Below are 21317 nucleotides of genomic sequence, written 5' to 3'. Positions count from 1 at the left end.
AATGTAAAAAAGTTCTAAGATGAAGACAAGAAGCGGAAAAAACGGCAAAAGAGGAATTATATAAGACGGAAAAGTAAAAAAAAAAAAAAAAGGAGTTGAAGGCGAGTGGTGGTGGTGGAGGTGAATGGAGGTGGGTCAGGTGGAGGTGGTGGTGGTGGTGGGCGGTGTTGAGTCTCCCGGCGTTGTGTTGGGCGGGTGTTGAGCGAGACGTACGAGTGTTGGTGTGTTGGTATTAAGGGCTGTTTGTCACGCGGGAATTGTGTGTTGCGCCGCCAGGGAGGGTTGGTGTCTGCTCTCAGTGGTGTCCCTCATCTGCCCTTGGCCCTTGATTTCACCCCTTGCCTTTCCTCCCCTTACCTCCCCTCCCCTAACCTTCCCTTCCCTTACCTTCCCCCACCTTATACCTTACATTCCATCAGTCCTTTAGTTCCTCCTTCATTTCCTTTTTTCTTTTCCTTTATTTTCTTTGATTCTTTTCTTTTTTTTAAGTGTTGCCTGTAGCGCCGGTAGGCTGCCTTGAAGGGGCCTCTTGGACAGCCCAGCCCGCTAATGGCGCAGACAATTTTATTTACAGTAGCTGCCGTGATATATGACCCTTGTTTGGTCAATGCTTCCCCCCGGTGCTCCACTTTATTTATAATTTGAGGAACTGTATTAACACTTGAACGAAGTCGCTAAAGTCAGGGTTGTTTGAAAATCTGGGCAGCATGCGGGCAGTCTTCCGCCACTCAGCGATGGTTTGAAGAATAAGCGGGTTTCGATGGGACTCAAACCAAGGTCCACGGGCTCACCATGTCCGCATACTGACCACTCGGCCACCGTCTCTTCCCTATTCCCAATTCTTTATTATTATTGTCAAGATCGTGCTTTTTCCTTATTTCCTCCTCCTTCTTACCCTGTTCTAGATACCCTTCCCGTCATCTTATATAATCCTCCTTTTCTTCAGACTTTCTTTCCTCAGACTTTTCGGTCATATCTTATTTACTCCTCCTGCTGCTGTCAACCCCCTGCCGTGTCTCATCTCTTCACCGTCTCCTTCTCGTCACTCCAACCTGGACTCCCCTAAACTCATCCCCCTCTATCAATTACCCTCATCCTGTCTCAAACACACCCACTCACCCTTCGTCACCCTATACTCCAGCCACCCTCATACACACCCTTCTCCTGTCACGCCCATTCCTGCTCCTACCCCCGTCTATTCTTTCCTTCCTCCTCTTTTTCCTCCTCCTCCTCTCTCCCTCTCCCTTCCCCTCCTTTTAACTCCAGCCTTTTCCCGTCAGCTGCACGACCTCCTCCATGACCTCCCAGCCTCGACCAGACCTCGCACGGGGGGAAAACTGCGAGGAAATTTTCGTGTGTGTGTGGAGAGGAAAGAAATGCGAGGAAAAGGTTATGGGAGGGAAATACTACTACATGGAGTTGAGTAAGGAAGGGATTGCAAGGGGAAACGAAGGTGAATATAATAGGGACAAGCTTTTTCTTCTCTGTCTTGTTCGTTAGACACTGGAATTCGTTGTAGTCTTGTAGTTATAATGTTATAGAAGGAAAATAATACATGGATGGAATAGAGTAAGGAAGACAATGCAAGGGGAACGAAGCTAAATTTTATAGGGACGAATTTTTTTTTTCTACACAATTTCTTGGTGGTTTGTTAAAAGAATTCGTAGTACTTTTGTTACGATGTTATAGAATTGAAGATAAAAACAGAGTAAGGAAGGAATTTTAAGGGGAAACGAAGCTAAATATTATAGGAACCAGTTTTTCTTTCTTCTTTCTTTCTTGTCGGAAGGGAAATGGGAAAATATGGGAATGGTGCAAGGACAGGGGTAATAGGGAATGAGTGGGGAAAGGGGGGGAGGGAATGGGGAAAATAAGTGAATGGAAATGAATATATGAAATGGGTAGGGAATGGAGGAGAGGAGAGAGGGTGTAAGGGAGGGTAAGGGAGTAAGGCAGGGTAGGGAAAGATAAGAAAGAGGAAAGAAAGGGAAGGGAACAGGGAATGGGGTAGGGAAGAGAAAGGAGAGGAAGGAAAGGAAGAGAATACATAAAGAGGAAATTGCAAAGGGAAACGAAGGTAAAATATATAATGACAGGTTAGGGGTAGGGTAGGGAAGGGTAAGAAAGAGGAAAGGAAGGGAAGGAAACAGAGAATGGGGTAGGGAAGGGAAAGGAGAGGAAGGAAAGGAAGAGAATACATAAAGAGGAAATTGCAAAGGGAAACGAAGGTAAAATATATAATGACAGGTTAGGGGTAGGGTAGGGAAGGGAAGGAAATAGAGAATGGGGTGGGGAAGGGAAAGGAGAGGAAGGAAAGGAAGAGAATACATAAAGAGGAAATTGCAAAGGGAAACGAAGGTAAAATATATAATGACAGGTTAGGGGTAGGGTAGGGAAGGGAAGGAAACAGAGAATGGGGTAGGGAAGGGAAAGGAGAGGAAGGAAAGGAACAGAATACATAAAGAGGAAATTGCAAAGGGGAAACGAAGGTAAAATATATGAAGACAAGGTTGTTTTTCGTCTCTTTCTTGTTCGTTGGTCTTAAAACATTCGTAGTACTTTTGTGACGTGGTATTTTGAGCTTCAACGAAAGGTGACTTGAAATATACAAGCTCTGACCTTCATTCCCTTCTCCCTACTTCTCTTTCTTCCTCCCTCCCTCTCTCCCTCCCGCCCTTCCTTCCTTTCTTCCTTTCCTCCTTTCTTCCTTCCCTCATAAAATCTTTCACGCTTTCTTGATCACGAAGAAAAGAAAGAGTAAAACAAAGAGAGAGAGAGAGAGAGAGAGAGAGAGAAAAGGTGCTGAAACAGGATCAATAAAACTACTCGATCCTCCCTTGACGTGTTCTCTCTCTCTCTCTCTCTCTCTCTCTCTCTCTCTCTCTCTCTCTTCTCTTCTCTTCTCTCCTTTCTCTCTCTCTTCTTTTCTTCTCTTTTTCTCTCTAATAATTTTAGCTTCCTTCCCCTCCATTCCCTAATAATCTCTCTCTCTCTCTCTCTCTCTCTCTCTCTCTCTCTCTCTCTCTCTCTCTCTCTCTCTCAATAACGACGAAAGCTATTCCATTTTCGCACGAGTCTCCGTCACTGTCTGTCTGTCTGTCTGTCTGTCTATCACTGTGTGTGTGTGTGTGTGTGTGTGTGTGTGTGTGTGTGTGTGTGTGTGTGTCCCCCTTTCTTTTTGTTTCCCTGTCTGTCTCTCTCTCTGTTTGTCTGTCTGTATATATGTATGTATGTATGTATGTCTCTCCTTAGGCCCAGTGTACATGTAATAGATCGCTTCCTTCTTGCCACGACCCATTAAGAAAATCCCTTAAAAAGAATTGGTCCCGGAATCACGTTCTTACGACATTGGTAGGAAAAAAATGGTCCCTTACACGGCGGTCCATTACCGAGGGGAACTATTATGTACAGAAAAAAAAATCACGGTTCTTCGGTCGGTATTGTCAGACGCTTCCTTCCGTCCTTCACATCAACTCTTTCCAAAGGCCGACAAGGAGGTCAATCGGGTTCCTGTGAGTGTTTCCTTAGGTTCACGATACAGAGGAAGGGTCACACTACCACCAGCGTCATAAAGCTATACCCCTGGAAATCCTGGAAACTCCTACGATAGCCTTGTCAATATAGGTTTCCTTAGGTTCACGGTACAGAAAAAGGGTCACACTACTACCGGGGTCATAAAGGTATCCCTGAAAATGTCCGAAACTCCTACGAAAGTCTTGTCAAATATATGTTTCCTTAGGTTCACGGTACAGAGGAAGGGTCACTCTACCACCAACGTCATAAAGCTACCCCTGGAAATGCCCGTAACTCCTACAAAAGCCTTGTCAGATATGTGTTTCCTTAGATTCACGATACAGAGGAAGGGCCAGACTGACACCAAGGTCATAAAGCTACCCCGGGAAATGCCCAAAACTCCTATTCGAAAGCCTTGTCAAATATGTGAACTTGGGCGCCGAAATGTTTAAAAATATGACCGCTAGTGTTCCGAGAGGGGAGACAAAGGGAAATGAGACCACGCACACAAACACACAAACCGTACATATATAAAGGAAAATGTTTTGGTTATTTAAAGGCCTTATAGAGCAATGATTGTACTTACCAAGGCTTAGGGTAATGGGACCACGCATACATACATTGGCTACACACCCATATATTAGGATACGTAGTACTTATTTAGGGGCTTTCAGATATCAGAGAGTGTTCTTGTTGAGGATTAGGGACAGGAAATGTTAGGAAGAAGGAGAAGTTTTGAGAATGAAAAGTAAACGTATAGGAAACTGACTGACTGACTGACAGACTCCCAAACTGACTGACTGATTAACTGACTGACTAACTAACGTACTGACTGACTCCAAATGAAAAATATAGAAACAGATCAGTCGTGAGTTCTTTTTTTTTTTTTTTTTTACAGTAAAGGAAGCAGCTCAAGGGCACCAAAAAAAAAAAAAATAATGAGAAAAAAACCCGTCAATCAATGCCCCTATAAAAAAAGGAGTTTAGAAGAGTGGCCAAAAAAGAAAGGCGTTGGGCACCTGAATAAAGGGTGTTAGCTAAGGGGATTGAGAGGGGAGAAAGTGATAAGGTTAAGAGAATCGAAGACGAGGTTAAAGGGTTCTGAGAGCGCTAAAAAGAGTTGAAAGCTAAGAGGTAACAAAGTGAGGAGGAGGAAGAAGATAAGGAAGAAGAGTATTGAGAGAGAGAGAGAGAGAGAGAGAGAGAGAGAGAGAGAGAGAGAGAGAGAGAGAGAGAGAGAGAGAGAGAGAGAGAGAGAGAGAGAGAGAGAGAGAGAGAGAAAAGGGAGAGGAAAGGGAGAGAAAAGGGAGAGAGGAAAGAAGAGGAAAGTGAGAGGAGAGAGGGAAGGGAGAACAAAGGGAGAGAGGAAAAGGAGAGGAAAGGGAGAGGAAAGAGGAAATTCAGAGGAGAGTAAGAGGAAAGGGGAAATAAATAATTGAAAAGGAGATAAAAGGGAGAAAGGAAAAGGAGAGAAAAGTGAGAGGAAAGAGGAAATTCAGAGAAGAGTAAGAGGAAAGGAGAAATCGGAAATCGGAAAGCAAGAGGAAAGGGAGGAAAAGAGGAAAAAAACGAGAGGAAACGAAGAGGTAAAATTAAAGTAAGAGGAGATTAAAAGGGAAAAAAGAGGAGTGCAAATATATTAAAAAAGAGGAAAGTAAGAGTAAGCGTAAGTAAGTGTAGGAGGCAAATCAGAGCTGGTACTTACGATGTTCTTCTCGAGGGTGAGTGAGGGAGAAAAGAGCGAAGCAAGATTAAATAAGACGTAAGTAGAAGGTACTAACAAAATTCTTCCTGAGGGGGTAAGTATAAGTTAACTAAGCGGTAAGTAGGTGGTAAGTGGTGAGTAGGTGGTAAGGACGTGGTAAGTAGGTGGTAAGTATTTAGTGGGTAGGTGGTAAGTAAGTGGTATGTAGGTGGTAAGTAGGCTAGTTAGTAAGTAGGTGGTAAGAGGAAAGATGGTAAGTAGGTAGTGAGGCTAGTTAATATAAGTAGGTGGTCAGTAGGAGGTACTTACAAAATTCTTCTTGAGGGGGTAAGTATAAGTTAATTAGGTGGTAAGTAAGATGTAAGTAGGTGGTGCATAGATGGTATATGGGTGGTAAGTAGATAGTAAGTAAAAAGTAGTTAGGTGGTACTTACAAAATTCCTCTTGGGGGTGCTCTCGGCCGAGCTGGAGGCGGGCAGCTTGGGGGAGGGGGGCGCCGAGCCTTGGCTGCCATGGGTCACCCCGGCCACCACACCTGCAACACAACGCAACACCTTAGTAATGCAACACACTGGATATCTTGACTACAACACAACGCATGCCCTAGTAATGCAACACACTGGATATCTTGACTACAACACAACGCATGCCCTAAGGAACAATGCAACACAGCGACGGTTTTGACTGCTACACACTACCCAATGGTCTGCAACACAACAACACAACATCTTAGTAATGCAACACACTGGATATCTTGACTACAACACAACACATGCCCTTAGGAACATTGCAACACAGCGACGATCTTGACTGCAACACAACACAAGGCCTGAGTCCTGCAACACAACAACACAACACCTTAGTAACGCAACACACTGGCTATCTTGACTACAACACAACACATGCCCTTAGTAACATTGCAACACAGTGACGATTTTGACTGCGACACAACACAAGGCCTGAGTACTGCAATACACTACGCGATGGTCTGCAACACAATAACGCACAGCCTCAGTAATGCAACACACTAGCTATCTTGACTGCAACACAACACATACCCTTAGTAACATTACAACACAGTGACGATTTTGACTGCAACACAACACAAGGCCTGAGTAATGCAACACACTACCTAATGGCCTGCAACACAGCAACACACGGCCTGAGGAACGCAACACACGGACGGGCTAGGCGCTCTGAGACACAACACACGCACTTTGGCAACAGGAACACCACATGACCTGTTTTGATGGCGTTGATAAAGGAATGCAACACCTTTAAGTAATGCCGCAACTCGTGATAAGGGAGCACAGCATTACTGGCCGCATATCAACACTGGAAGACTTGGATAACATTGTTCTTATCGGTAATACGAATACATTTTAACATTATTTTGCTATGATATATCAGGTTAGGTGTTTATGGGTACTCTTGTTCTTGTATTTGTTTATGTATGTATATGTGACTGGAAACTCTGGTCAATATTTCCTTCTATTTTTGTATATTTGTGTCTGTGTTTGTATGCCTCAGTGTGTGTGTGTGTGTGTGTGTGTGTGTGTGTGTACATGTACCGGGTAGCTGTGGGAAATATATTCTTCTACAAAGACACTGAATACAAACATTTGCATTACAACACTAATAATAAAAAAAATAACGAGTAAGAAAGGGCGTGTATCTGCTCAACATTATTTCTATTTTTGTATACTTTTTCTATTTTTGTACGTCTTAATGAGTGTACATGTATCTGGTAATTACAGAGACTTTGATTAATAACACTTGCATTACCACACTAAAGGTAAAGAAAAGAACATCTGTGTGAGAGGATGCATCCCACCGGCGTGGCTGCAGCACCCCACACGTGTTTCCTTCATGCGGGCAGCACCTGTGCGGCAAACACCACCTGTGCGCCCAGATTGCTCCTCTGTATGCACCACGCCGGGCATAAGGAGGCGCGGCGGAGTATGGACCCAGGCAAGGAATGGTAGCTCTGTTCTCTTGAAGGATTGCACGTGGTTGGTAGACTTAGATAATAGGACAATCATTCAGAGCCTTTCCCTTTCCTGTCGTCCCTTTTACCCTTGCAAGAAACTGGGAAAATCTCTCTTGTTTCATTGGTGTTTGGGTACTAAGTGAGGCTAGGTTATTTCTTTGGTGTGGTTAACTTACTATCCTGGGTTGTAAGATAGCCCGGGTCCTTGTTTTGTTTTAATGCGGTCCTGTTATCTAAAATTAGCCCCGTGGCGTGGCGGCGGCGGCGTGTAATCCCCACACAAAAAGTTAAACTGTTAAACTCTGGACGGGTCACAACTCGCTAAGCCGCGCTACCTGATGCTATCTAGCGTTGCCTCACCGAGGATGACTGGGAGGGTAATGTAGAGAAGTGCCGCGTCACGACCCTTTGCTCCGTAACGCTGGAATGCCATTTGTCTCCAGTGTCGTCACGGCCTGAGTCACTGTCACGTTCCGGCTCGCCGGGGCACGATAAGTAAGAATAACATCATGACGTCACGTCCCGGAGGCCGCTGGTAAAGTCCTTTCCTTCTTGCGTGGGCCCAAGGCAACACACGCCGGGTACAACATTGTAGCGTGTACCTCTACAACCTGACACACCGGTACTGTAATTGTCCAGGGCCCATTTCCCATTGCACCAGACACGACTCAATAGACAAAGGACAGCAGCAAACGGGCGACCATATTACACGTGTATATATGGACAATAAACTTACTGACTCGTGATGATGAAGGAACCATACCTCTTTAAACAAGCGCGTCTTAATTTAGCGAATCGAGAGTGAAAATAATGGAGCACACCGATGGCAACACAGTGTGAGCAATAGGAGATAAAAAAATACATGCCCAGAATAATCTAATAGCCACTTCCCATTAAACCAAGCACGTCTCAATTACACGAACAGAGCACGACTGGGAACTAATAAACACCTCGATACCAAGAACGTGACGACAAGGACGCTGTGATAAAAGCTCACTATTGACTATTTTAAACCTTTAAAGCCCCAGAGAGAGAGAAAGAAGCTGCCCCGGCCTCTACATGTCCTTCCCTCCACAACACGCACTCACACGCAACGCACGATTGAATCACAGTAAAACACTTGAATGCTTCCTACGTAAAGACATTCAAACTGAGGTAGTGATTCATCCTTATCTCCCTCACCTTGAAAACCCGAGAAAGAGAAGCTGCCCTGGCCTCCACAAGTCCTTCCCTCCCCCGCAAACACTCATACCTTTAAGTACGATTGAACCAGTAAAATACCTGTATGCTACCTACGTAAAGATAATTAATCTAAGATAGCAACGCATTCTTATCTCGCTCACCTTGAAAGACTAATAGAGGAGCTGCCTTGCCCTGCACATGGCCTTCCCTCCCCCACACGCACTTACACTCAACGCACGATTGAAACATTAAGACACCTGTATGCAACCTATGTAAAGACATTTAAACTGAGGTAGTGATTTATCCTTCTCTCTCACCTTGAAACTTAACAGAGGAGCAGCCACAATATCCTTCCCTCCCCCACAATCACTAACACGTAAATCAAGATAGAAACAGTAAAACCCCCTGATCCTAATGAGACAGAAATGCGTCCTTATTCCTCTCACCTTGGAACCCCAAAAGAGGAGCAGCCACGGCGTCCACAATGTCCATCACTCCGCCGTGGGCATCCAACACGCTGGCCATCCCGAGACACTGTACCTTCCCTCTAGGGTGGATGATCTCAGCGCGCGGCACGCCCCCCGCTATACACATTGGGACTATGATGCTTCCACGTAAATACTGAGCCGCGCGATGCACCCACAGGAAGTTCAAGCCTCAGACTGCCTCACAAACACACGTAAACACTGGCGGTACCTTCACACACCAAGAGTAGGCGCTGTCACTCAGGGATTCGCTCACTCCCAGCTACCGCCTCTCCCCATCGCCTGTTTCGCCAAGATTACCACGTATGGCCTTATAATGGGACTTAAGATCATAATGTCCAGCGATAAATTACGCAAACGGGTGATTATTTTGTCCGCTCCCTACGACAACCAATCAACTAATGAGACCTGGGTGCCGAGGGAAGCTGGTAATGAGGTGGGTAAGTCTGGCCGCTGCACCCATGACGCACGCGACGGCACTTCTCTTCCCTCTCTGTCCCTCTCTCTCCCTCTCCTCCGCCGCTCAGAGCTCGAGTGAGGTGAGCCGCGTGATTCCCGCTGCCGTGACACGCTTCCTTCGTTCTATTAATGCATCGCGCTACGTCATAGAGCCTGAGTGATATGCTCTTTTCGGTAATAATTCCTGCTATATATCGTATTTATATCTCGTGGGCTCTGGTGTATTTAAATTAGACAAGCGTGATTTCCAGGGCGTTGCTTCATTCGGTGTTTTGAGGCATTGAAAAGCGTCATGAAGCCCCGGATTGGTATATATTGGTAAGTTGTCATTAGCATCCGTTTAGATCGTACACACGATGCTCAGCTCAGAAACGAATACTTAAGGACTGAATAGAGGGAATGGGTCAACCTTCTCAATTTCCACCCACAAAATCTTCTCTCTCCTTCCCTTTTCCCTTCTTCCCGTACTGCGTCATTCTGAGCCTCTGGGTAAAGAAATAAGTTATATATAGTTTTTAGTGGATTCTAAATCACAGAAAACTCTTGGTGGGGGTGATAAACTGTTTGATGATGAACACGAAACACACACACTCTCTCTCTCTCTCTCTCTCTCTCTCTCTCTCTCATACCCTCCCACCCACCACACACACGCACCTACACACGCCTACAGCCTCACAAGCTCACCCGGCAGTACCCTTGACCGCCGACATCAACATAACTTTGGCTCTAAAACAATTTCTGGCTCCCCTTTTTCCGCGTATTTGACTCCGCAGCGCCTGATGGCCGGCTTCATAAACTTGGCTGTTGTGTCCCGCTGGCGCCGCGCTGTCGGGGCGGCGCCGTGGTCCCCTGCGTCTGAGCACCGGGAGGATGGAGCAAAGGGCCTGAGGGAAGTGCTGCAGCAGGGGAGGAGGACCTTAAGCGTGACACGGAGTAGGGAATTGGCCTGGTTTTGTGTTAAGGCAAGGGAAAAAGGGAAGATGGGACAGAGAAAATGGTTTGTGGAGTGGAAATTGAAAAGGTTTGTCCAGTCCCTCTTTTAGTTTGCGTTTCTGAAGTGAAGATTCCTAAATGTGGGTCGTGAATTGGTCTGGTTTTGTGTTAAGGCTTGAGATGACGCAGTGGACGGCAAGGGAAAGGAAAATAAGGAAAGAAATAAGGTTTGTGGGGTGGAAATTGAGAGGTTTTTTTCCAGTCTTTATGCGTTATTCGTGAAGATGAATTGGTCTGGCTTTGTGTTAAGGCTTGAGATGACGCAGTGGACGGCAAGGGAAAGGAAAATAAGGAAAGAAATAAGGTTTGTGGGGTGGAAATTGAGAAGGTTTACCCAGTCCCTCTTTTAGTATGTGTTCCTGAAGTGGAGATTCCTAAGTGTGAGTCGTGCATTGGTCTGGTTCTGTGTTAAGGCTCGTAAAGGCGCAGTGGACGGCAGGGGAAAGGAAAATAAGGAAAGAAATAAGGTTTGTGGGGTGGAAATTGAGAGGGTTTACTCAGTCCCTCATTTAGTATGCGTTTCTGAAGTGAAGATTCCTAAGTGTGAGTCGTGAATTGGTCTGGTTCTGTGTTAAGGCTCGTAAAGGCGCAGTGGACGGCAGGGGAAAGGAAAATAAGGAAAGAAATAAGGTTTGTGGGGTGGAAATTGAGAGGGTTTACTCAGTCCCTCTTTTAGTATGCGTTTCTGAAGTGAAGATTCCTAAGTGTGGGTCGTGAATTGGTCTGGTTCTGCGCTAAGGCTCGTAAAGGCGCAGTGGATGGCAGGGGGAAGGAAAAAACAGGAAGAAAGAAAAGGTTTGTGGAGTGGAAATTGAGAAGGTTTACTCAGTCCCTCTTTTAGTATGCGTTTCTGAAGTGAAGATTCCTAAGTGTGAGTCGTGAATTGGTCTGGTTCTGTGTTAAGGCTCGTAAAGGCGCAGTGGACGGGAGGGGGAGGGAAAAAACAGGAAGAAAGAAAAGGTCTGTGGAGTGGAAATTGAGAAGGTTGACCCCCTCCCTCTTTTAGTACGTGTTTCTGAGCTTAACATCGGGAAGTGTGAGAGACCTAAAGTGATGCTAATGGCAACTTACGGAAAAGAGAAAAAAAGAGAAAGGGTCTGTCAGGTGGATATTAAAATTTTTCATACCTTTCTCTCTCTCTCTCTCTCTCTCTCTCTCTCTCTCTCTCTCTCTCTCTCTCTCTCTCTCCGGGGGAGGGGGGGAGCGTCTGCAGCAGGAGGAACCAAACGAGGACCGGAAGCCTCGCAAATGTCTCCCCGAGTTTCTCTATTCCTTAAAACTTCGGAGGTTCTCAATGGCGTATTTCAGAGAGCATATTATTACTTTCCTTTGTTTTTCTCTATTCAGGATATCGTTTCTTGGAGCGCTCCGTGTGTGTGTGTGTGTGTGTCTGTGTGTGTGTGTGTGCGTGTGTGTGTGTGCATCCTATATACGTAGACCTGACACCATCTCTCGGCCTCTCTTAAGGTATCAGAATCCATATTGCATCGCCGTTTATATACAGGGTTGAGGGATGATAGGATTAGATAAACAGAGAGGAAGGGAAAGAAAAGGAGGGAAAGAAAGGGAAGGACGGAGAGGATGGGAGAGATAGAGAGGGAATCAGAGAGGAAGGGAAGGAAGGGGAGGTAAAGGAAGGGAGGAAATGGAGGGAGGAGGGAGACAGAGGCTAAAAGCAAACTGTTGGACTATTAAGGGAAGTGAGGAGGAAGGAAGGAAGGAAGAGGAGATAGACAGAGAGAGTGAGACAGACAGACAGACAGAGAGATCAGAACCAACAAAGCCAACCAGCATAACGGGGAGGAGGGAAGGAGGAGGAGGAGGAGGAGGAGGAGGAGGAGGAGGAGGGGCAGGAGCTTCCGAAAACGCTCTGGAATACAAAATCACCCGAGGACTAAGGAGATTAGACCCCCCCTGGCTGACGCTCTGCCGCTAACACCAGGTGACACGGAGGGGCCCGGGGACGGAATATTAAGACGACCCCGACGTGAGGACTTATATACCGCCGCTGGCCACTTGACGGACAGGTGAAGGTAGTGGTGGTGGTGGTGATGGTGGTGATGGTGGTTGAAGAGGAGAATGAGTGAGTGAATGAGAGATAATGGTTGTAGAAGTAGTAGTAGTAGTAGTAGTAGTAGTAGTAGTGTAGTAGTAGTAGTGATATGAAAAATAGATAGATAGATAGAAAGACACAATAATAAATAATACAGGAAACAAAAAAAAGTAGAATGTGTGTGTGTGTGTGTGTGTGTGTGTGTGTGTGTGTGTGTGTGTAATAAAGAGAATGAGAAACAGACCACGCCACACACACACACACACACACACACACACACACACACACACACACAGGCACACACACACGTTAAGCCCCTCCCCCCCCACCCCCCAGGCCGCCACGCACGACACATTATTTTCACTAAATCTTCCTTCTCCTGCTGCGGGACTTTCCTAAACTTTATAATATACCAACATTTTATTCCCATCCTCCGAGCTTGTAACTTCCTCCTCTTTCTCTCTCTTCCTTCTCTATTTTCCTCGTGTTTTACCCACTAACTTTACTTCTGGTCTTATTTATTATTGTGTCTATCTATCTATCTATCTATCGATCGATCTATCTATGTTTATGTCTACCAATCTATCTAGCTATGGGTCTATCTCTTTTTATATTACTATTATCACTACTTCTATTACTACTACTACTACTACTACTACTACTACTACTACTACTACTACTACTACTACTACTACTACTACTACTACTACTACTACTCAACCAACCGTTCTCATACCAAAGACTGTCAGGGAAGGGTTTGCTTGGATCGGTTCCCACACTGCCTGTCCGAAGCTGACTCTACTATACGCCCCAATACCCCGCTAAGGACAGGCACATCACAACAGGGCTGCTCTTAAGCCTGACAGGCCGCCTAATATGCACAGAGGCAGCTACCGGGGACATGCAGCTCAGGGCACCGCGCCGCGCTAAACACAGGTGAGGCGTCTGTTGTCAGCAGGACGGGATGGGTCACCTGCACGAGGATGGACCGTGTTGTGTTTTGATTATTTTTTTGTGGCAAAGAGGAGGCTCGCCGAGGGAAGAACAGGATAATAGTATAAGAAGAAGCTTGCAACACGCTGCCTCGACGAAGAGAATACGTAAGGGATGCCGAGAGGTCCCTTTAGGTTACAGGTGTCTTGAATCTCCCTCCGTTGAAAGAGTTTAAGTCGTAGGAAGAAGGAAATGCATATGGAGAAATGGTGCCAAAATTAAAAACGTTGAGAAATGTATTTAGGAAAGATCTGGGAAATGGTGTGTATGAGGGACAGTCTGAATACTTGAAGGGGTTTCTGAGGATGACTGAAGAATTAAAGGCTTGTTAATTAAGATATTTTGGGGGTAATTGCATTATTTTTTTTCAAGGGTGTGTGTTTTGAGGAGTTCGATATCCGATCTCGCGAACATTTCAACGGAGTTCTTGGTCAAAGTTTGGGGAACACTGATTGACAAGCGTAAGTCGTTAATAGGTATTGCGTTATTTTACCATGGGAACGTAATTTGGGCGGATTTGAAGAGTTTGATACTCGGTCTAAGAAAAATATTAACCGCAGTCTAGGGTGATTTTGGTCGAAGTTTCGGGAGCACTGACTGACTGACGGGCTTGACTGAGGAGGAGGAGGAGGAGGAGGAGGAGGAGGTTCGCGACACAGTACCTGGCCGGCCATAAGGAGTCAGGGAGCCTCGGGGCCACTCTCTCACGACTCTGGTAATTGCCGAGTGTGGGAACCCCTCGGCCCTACCTCCCTCCTCTCTGGAACCACTCAAGCCTACCCTCCTCTCTCTGGAACCCCTTACCCTTCCTTCCTTCCACCTCTCCCACCTACTACAGCCCCTCAACTCTCCCTCCTTCCCCTCTATAGAAACTCAGCCTCCCTCGTTTCCTCCTCCTGGCATCCCTCAGATTTTTTCCCCTCTCTCTGGATACCCTCAACTCTCCCTCCCTCCCTCCCTCCCTCCCTCTAGCTTCACATGTCCCTCCCCTCTCTCTCTCTCCCCCCCATCGTGATTACTATCCTGCACCCGCCAGAACACAGACTCCTGCACGGGATAATTTTGTCAACTCCCTTCCGAGATGGTCTGCGTTGGCTCAAGCATGACAATCCACTCCCCCCACCTCACCCCACCCTCTCTCTCTCTCTCTCTCTCTCTCTCTCTCTCTCTCTCTCTCTCTCTCTCTCTCTCTCTCTCTGATATTCACTGGTTTTCTTTTTCCTTCATATTTTTCTTCATTTCTTTCTTATTTCCTTCCTTCCCTTTCCCCGATCCTTCCTTCCTTCGTCTATATTTCCTCCTCCTCCTCCTCCTCCTCCTCCTCCTGCCTACGACTTAAACACCTTCAAGAGAGGAGGATCAAAAGGCATAAGTTTCTCCAGTAGATTCTGACCCCCCCCCCCCTCTCTATCTCCCTCTCTCTCGTACAAAAAGTCAGTCCTCAGGCGTTCTGACTCACTAGATCGCGACGGTCGGTGACGAAGCGATTAGTTTAAAGTCCAGGAAGCGATTCGGATAGACTGGAATTAACCATGCGAGTGACAGCCAGGAAGAATCAGTGTGTCTTAGGTCGTTGGAGAGGGAGGACGTACGAAATCCACTCCTCTAAGACGTCAAAGGGAAAGTTGATAGTAAGAAGAGTAAGACAGTGAATAAACTGGTGAGGCGGTGGGCAGCATGGGTGAAGCAAGAGTCATACACCACGGCAGCCACTATAAATATGATTCGCCTGCGCCACTATCAAGCTGAGGTCGCCCAAGAAAGCCTACAAGCGTTATAGGCAGCTCGTGAAAAGAATAAAAATACGTAGCGCAAGATTTTAAGATAGAGAAAAATGGATAGCTTAGTGTAGAGCTGTAATTAGACACAGGTTAGGAATGTGTAGGGAAGATAAAAAAGTAAGAAAAGAAAATGGAAGAAAGGAAGAGAGAAGGCAGTAAAAGAAAGTGAATGGGCGGAAGTTGATAAAAATAAACGTCAGGGGAAATAATAGTTACGTGTGTGTGTGTGTGTGTGTGTGTGTGTGTGTGTGTGTGTGTGTGTGTGTGTGTGTGTGTGTGTCCTTGGCAAGGTAAATTATGGGAAGAAGCCAAGAATGGACAGCAAATTATCCCTCTTCTTTTTTTCTTGTTTGCTCTTTGTCTGACTCCTTCCTTCCCTCTTCCTCCCTTCCCTTCCTTCCCATAACGCTCCTCTCCCTGCTCCTCCTCCCCCTCCACCTTCCCTCCATCCTTCCTTCCTTCCTTCGTTTCTTCCTTCCTTCCTTCCTTCCTTCCTTCCTTCCTTCCTTCCTTACTTCTTCTCTCTCGCTAACTGTAGGGTCACTCACCTAAAAATTGACGACTGAGACAGGAATAGAAGGATAGGGAGGAGGAGGAGGAGGAGGAGGAGGAGGAGGAGGAGGAAGAGGAGGAGGAGAAAAGGATAACATAAATCACACGTCAATTAGAAGAGGCATCTCATTACTAAGGTACTTTTCCTCCCGTTCCTTTCCTTCCCTTCCCTTCCCTTCCTCCTTCCCCTTTCCCTTCACGCCCATTTCCTTTACTTAGATTCGCTCGACGCTTCCCTTTAGAGAGCTTGCGTGTGTTCAACTACCTAGTTTGTCTGTCTGTCTGTGTCTCTCTCCCCATCTGTCCTCCCCCCCTCCTCTCTCCCTCCTCTCCCCTATCGTTCTGTCTTCCTCACCTCTCCGTCTACCTTTTACCTTCTCACCTCGCTGCTCCCTAAATGAGGCGGACGAGACGCCGCTGCAACGCTCGCTAGCTCCTAATGTGAGGCTCAAGAGGCGGGAAAGGGGATGTGGGAGCCGCGGCCGCCGGAGTGTGGTGGCGAGGGACGGGCGTGCAGGCGATGGTGGGTGGTGGGGAGTGACGGGACGAGGTAGGGAAGCGATAGGTGGCGTTAGGTGGGGTGAGGCTGGAGAAACTAAGAAGCGTTTGGTGAATATAATGAGAAAAGCGAACATCAAGGACTCAGAAACGAAGAAAAGTTGAAGGTAATGTAAAGATGAGCGAGAATAAGGAACGGGATTAAGTAGTTCATAGGCTGGAGATGTAAGAATTGAGTTAGATATTATTAGGTTAGAAAATATAGTAAGAAAAGCAAACATTATGAAAGGAAAGGAAAAGATAAAGATAAGTTAAAGATAAAGCAATAATATAATGGAATAGATAGATAGATAGAGATAGAGATGGAGAGATAGATAGATAGGTGATGAAGCTGGTAATGAGATGAAACGGTAATGCACAAGTGTGGTGGTGAATATGGGTGGTGATGACAAGAGAGTGGTGATGGAGGTGGTGGTGATGACAGATTGATATATACAAGGGAACGTGGTGATACGGGTGTGGGGGGGGGAGGGGGGGGGAGTACTAATGGTGATGAATCAGGCGTCGGTGGTGGTGTTGGTGGTGGTGAAGTGTTTTTAAAGAGCTTGTGTGTTATGGGAAGGGAGTGAGTGGAGGTGAGCCGAGGTGTGGTGTTGGGTGATGCATGGAAGGTGTGAATTATGGGGTGATAAGTAGTGGTGTTGAGGGATAAAAGTGGTGGGTAAGTGGTGGGTGGTGACAGGTAAGAGTGATGAGGGGAGGTGGTGGTGGTGGTGGTGCATGGTGGTGAGTTAGTGTTCCGTGGTGTCACAACGGCGGTAATGGTGAGCGATGGTGGTGGTGGTGGTGGTGGTGATGGTGGTGGTGATGGTGGTGGTGGTGGTGGTGGTGATGGTGGTGGTGATGGTGGTGGTGGTGGTGGTGGTGATGGTAGGCCCCACGTTTTAGAAGAGAGAGAGAGAGAGAGAGAGATGAAGAACAGGAATGGTGATGAAAATGGTGATGATGATACTGAATACTAGTGAATGGTGATGAGTCGAGGAGAAAAGACAATGGTGGTGGTGGAATGGTGGGGTTGAAATGACAGTAGTGGTGATGGTGAATGGTGTTGGGTGTTGTAATGAAGAAAGTGAGGGACAGTAGGGGTGGTGGTGATGATGGTGGTTGTAAGGAGGAAAAGTCACACTACCGTCACCACCAACGTCACCACCACCAAAGCCTACCACAACCATAGGCCTAAACAAAACAAAAACTAAAAAAACTATCATACTATCACCGACTTAATGGTAGACTAAGTTAATGGTAGGAGTGACTTAATGGTAGACAAGGCTTTCAATGGTAGACGTAAGTTAAAGGTAGACGTGACGTAAGGGATACAACGTCGGCTTAAGACCTCTCCCTTATGCCAACGTCATCTTCGTCATCCTTACGTCAGTGTATTACGTCAGTCAGTCGAACCGCCGCCTCCTCGTCGTTAGCGAATTCCACTTTACAACCCAACGAAGTAATATTTTTTTTCCATTATTTTTTTTTTATATTTGCAGTTTTATTAATACCTCAAAACCTCTGTTACTCTTTATTTTCTTTCTTTATTACTTTATTTTATTGTCAATTATCTATTCTATCTATTATCTATCCTCTATACCACTATCTATCCCTATTTTCAACGAAGGAAGAAAGGAAGGAAGCTCTCTCTCACTCACACACACACACACACACACACACACACACACACACACACACACACACCTGTAGAAGAAGGCAGCAGGTGTGTGTGTGTGTGTGTGTGTGTGTGTGTGTGTGTGTGTGTGTGACAGGGAAGCCAGCAAGCAAAGACAAGGAGGAATTTTGGCTGAGGATGAACCAGTAATTAACTATTTTTTGAGGCATGATACGGAGGAGGAGGAGGAGGAGGAGGAGGAGGAGGAGGAGGAGGAAGGGGAAGAGGAGGAGGAGGAGGAGGAGAAGTAGTGGTAGTCTGTTTTCTGTCTTTTCTTCTTCCTCTTCTTCATTCATTTCAACTTTTCTTTTTTTCTACTAATCTTTCTTTTTCTTCCTCTGTCTTTTCTTCTTCCATTTCCTCCTCCTCCTCTTCCTCCTCCTCAAGAACGTCTTTTAATCCTCTTCTTCAATTATTTTATTTTTATTTTTCCTACTCTGCCTTTTCATCTTCGTCTTCCTCCTCCTCCTCCTCCTCTTCCTCCTGCTCCTCTTCCTTCTTCTGCGCCTTCTCCTGTCAGATTACTGCAGATGTCATTAGCAAGCAAGCGGCCATTTCCTCTCTACGAGTTGGCCCTTCGCTGCGACCTTCCTCCTTCTTCCTTTGTGTATGTGTGTGTGTGTGTGTGTGTGTGTGTGTGTGTTGTGGCCTTGGCGGGGAGGTTGTTAAGAATATAATTAACAGTTTTCGCTCATTAAGAGATTTTTCAATAGTGCCTCCTAACAATGCACCTTTCTTGTGAGCGCTTCGTTTTCTTTGTTTTTATTCTCCTGTTTACGCCTCCTCCTCCTCCTCCTCCTCCTCTTCCTCTTCCCCTTTATTGCAAGTGAAAGTAAAGGCGCAAAGGAGGAAGAGGAAGGAAAGAGGAATAAAATAAATGGAAAAGAATAACAGACAATAGTGTTTAAAAGTTAACTGGAAGAGGAGGAAGAAGAAAAGGGAGAAGAGAAAAATGGAGGAGAGTAGAAGGGAAACGAGAATAGGAGATAACTAAATAATGGAGAGAAATACTAAGAAGATAAAATACAGAATAGCAAGAGAAAAGGAAGGAGAGAAAGAAGGTTAAAAAGACGAAGAAAAGGAAAAGAATTAGAAAGAGGAAGAGAAAAGCAAAGAAGGGAGAGACAGAGAGAGAGAAAAAGGGAGCACAGGACATCAACAACACACACACACACACACACACACACACACACACACACACACACACACACACACACCAATGATACACCTCTAAAACCAGTCGTAGGAGGAGGAGGAAGAGGAGGAGGAGGACAAAGAGGAAGAAGATGAGGACAAGGGTGAGGAAAGACTGATTAGATTTGAGTTTTAGACGCGGCAAAGAGGGAAGTTTATGGGCAGTTTCGAAGGAGAACGAGAAGGGGAACGAGAAGGAGAAATAGATGTAGACGGAAGAGGAGGAAGAGGCGAAGACTGAAGAGAAGGAGGAGGAGGAGGAAGAAGAAATAAGAGGAGGAGGAGGAGGGGGAGGAGGAGGAGAGAAGTTGAAGCAGAACGAGAGGGGGAAAGGAGAAGGAGAAACAGAAGTAGACGAGAGAGGAAGAAAAGGAGAAGATTAAAGAGGAGGAGGAGGAGGAGGAAGAAGAAGAGGTAGAGGAGGAGAAAGAGGATATACAGTGAAGTCTGCGATAAATGGAGGAGGTTTAAAAGATCGAGTCATAGAGAGAGAGAGAGAGAGAGAGAGAGAGAGAGAGAGAGAGAGAGAGAGCAAATTATGATGTAAGGACAGGCTGCGGTCTGGTTGGTTAAGGCGATTTTCTGCATGTTTGTGTGTGTGTGTGTGTGTGTGTGTGTGTGTGTGTGTGTGTGTGTGTGTGTGTTGTCGAGACGGGAAACGGAGAGGGGTTGTTGATCTCTCTCTCTCTCTCTCTCTCTCTCTCTCTCTCTCTCTCTCTCTCTCTCTCTCTCTCTCTCTCTCTCTCTGTCCTTCGTGAGTCTTAAAAATGGGAATTCCACAAAAGACGGATTCAGAGTTCTTAGATTAGTGTGTGTGTGTGTGTGTGTGTGTGTGTGTGTGTGTGTGTGTGTGTGTGTGTGTGTGTGTGTGTGTGTGTGTGTACAGTGAGACAAAAAAGTGCTTTCAGTGGCAAATAAATAATAGAAAATAAGAATCAAATGAATATATAAATAACATTAATGTTGCAAGCTCATAAAGGCTTCCAATTGACGAAAAAAAAACTACATGCGGAAATGATGCAGCAAAGTTACACGCGGATAATGATGAAGTGAATAGTTGAATAAATAGATAAATGAATAAATGAATAAATAGGTCAATAATAATAATAATGGAAATATGAGGAAGGAATATAAGAACAGCAACGACAACAACAGTAACAACAACCCCGCCAATACTTGCAACGAAAATAATAAAAATAAAGATAGAATAAAATATCGACATTGAAGAAAAAAAATCGCTTTCTGTTCTCTCTTGCACCAGAAAATAAAAATAAAAAGCAATAACAACGGAACAACAGGATATGCAAATTCTCCATTCTTTTTCTCATCGTTCTTTCACCCCAAAACGAAGAACATCCAGAGACCTCAAGAATAACAGAACAGGAACTACCAAGATTACCAAAAACAAAACAAAAAACGCAGGACGGAAACTCTCACTCACCTATCATTCTTCAGTCTATAAAATCGTATCAATATACCTCAGACTAACTAAACTTAACGCAAATATTCAATCCTTCTTTTCTTTGCTCTACCTAAAAAGCAGTATCAAAAGGGTATCTATCACAAGCAACAGAAGAACAGATATAAACACCCACAAGTCTTCTTTTCACTCTTTCTTCTCCTTCTTCCGTGCTCAATAACATTAAGAGATATCAAAAGCAACAGAGGAACAGCTATGTAGACCCAGTGCTCTTTCTACCATTCTTCCCCTTGCTTCTCCCTTAAGAACCTCACAAGCTACGAAAGAATAAGTAACTCCTGCAAATACTCCTCCTCTCCTTATCCTTGCTCCGCCGTCCATAACATAAGAGATATCAAAGGCAACATAAGAACAGCTATGTAGACCCAATGCTCTTCCTATCAATCTTCCCCTTGTTTCCCCTTCAAGAACCTCACAAGCAACATCAGAATAAGTAACGTCTGCAAATCCTCCTCCTCTTCTTCTTATCCTTGCTCCGCCGTCCATAACATGAGAGATATCAAAGGCAACTGAACAGAACAAGTATATACAGCCTCAATTTTTCCTCTTCTTCGCCTCTATTCGTCTCTTCCATTCTTTCTTTCCTTTCTCCTCCTCCACCTTCAATAACGTAACCAGGTATGAAAAGCAACATATCTTCCTCTTCTTCTTCTCCTCCTCGCCTTGGTTACACGCGAGCGGCGCCGCGGGAGGACGGAGCGAAGCAGTGGTAATTCAAT

The 21317-nt window shown here is 45.5% G+C and overlaps 1 protein-coding gene across 4 annotated transcripts in view; it reads right to left on the bottom strand.

Annotated features, from left to right (window-relative positions):
* LOC127001959 (ras GTPase-activating protein raskol-like) overlaps window positions 1-9244 on the bottom strand; it is a 40144-nt gene extending 30900 nt beyond the window's left edge. For all 4 annotated transcript variants that reach the window (XM_050867269.1, XM_050867337.1, XM_050867413.1 and 1 more), the window contains exons 1-2: window positions 8837-9244; window positions 5653-5753 (exon numbers count right to left, since the gene is read on the bottom strand). In XM_050867269.1, the coding sequence (XP_050723226.1) occupies window positions 5653-5753; window positions 8837-8984 (249 nt within the window). In that variant the 5' untranslated portion in view covers window positions 8985-9244. The remainder of the gene's footprint in view (window positions 1-5652; window positions 5754-8836) is intronic.
* Window positions 9245-21317: the final 12073 nt, after the last annotated feature.

The sequence above is a fragment of the Eriocheir sinensis genome, chromosome 1, assembly GCF_024679095.1.
Source record: "Eriocheir sinensis breed Jianghai 21 chromosome 1, ASM2467909v1, whole genome shotgun sequence".
Classification (NCBI taxonomy): domain Eukaryota; kingdom Metazoa; phylum Arthropoda; class Malacostraca; order Decapoda; family Varunidae; genus Eriocheir; species Eriocheir sinensis.
This window is presented reverse-complemented; position numbering and strand designations above follow the sequence as displayed.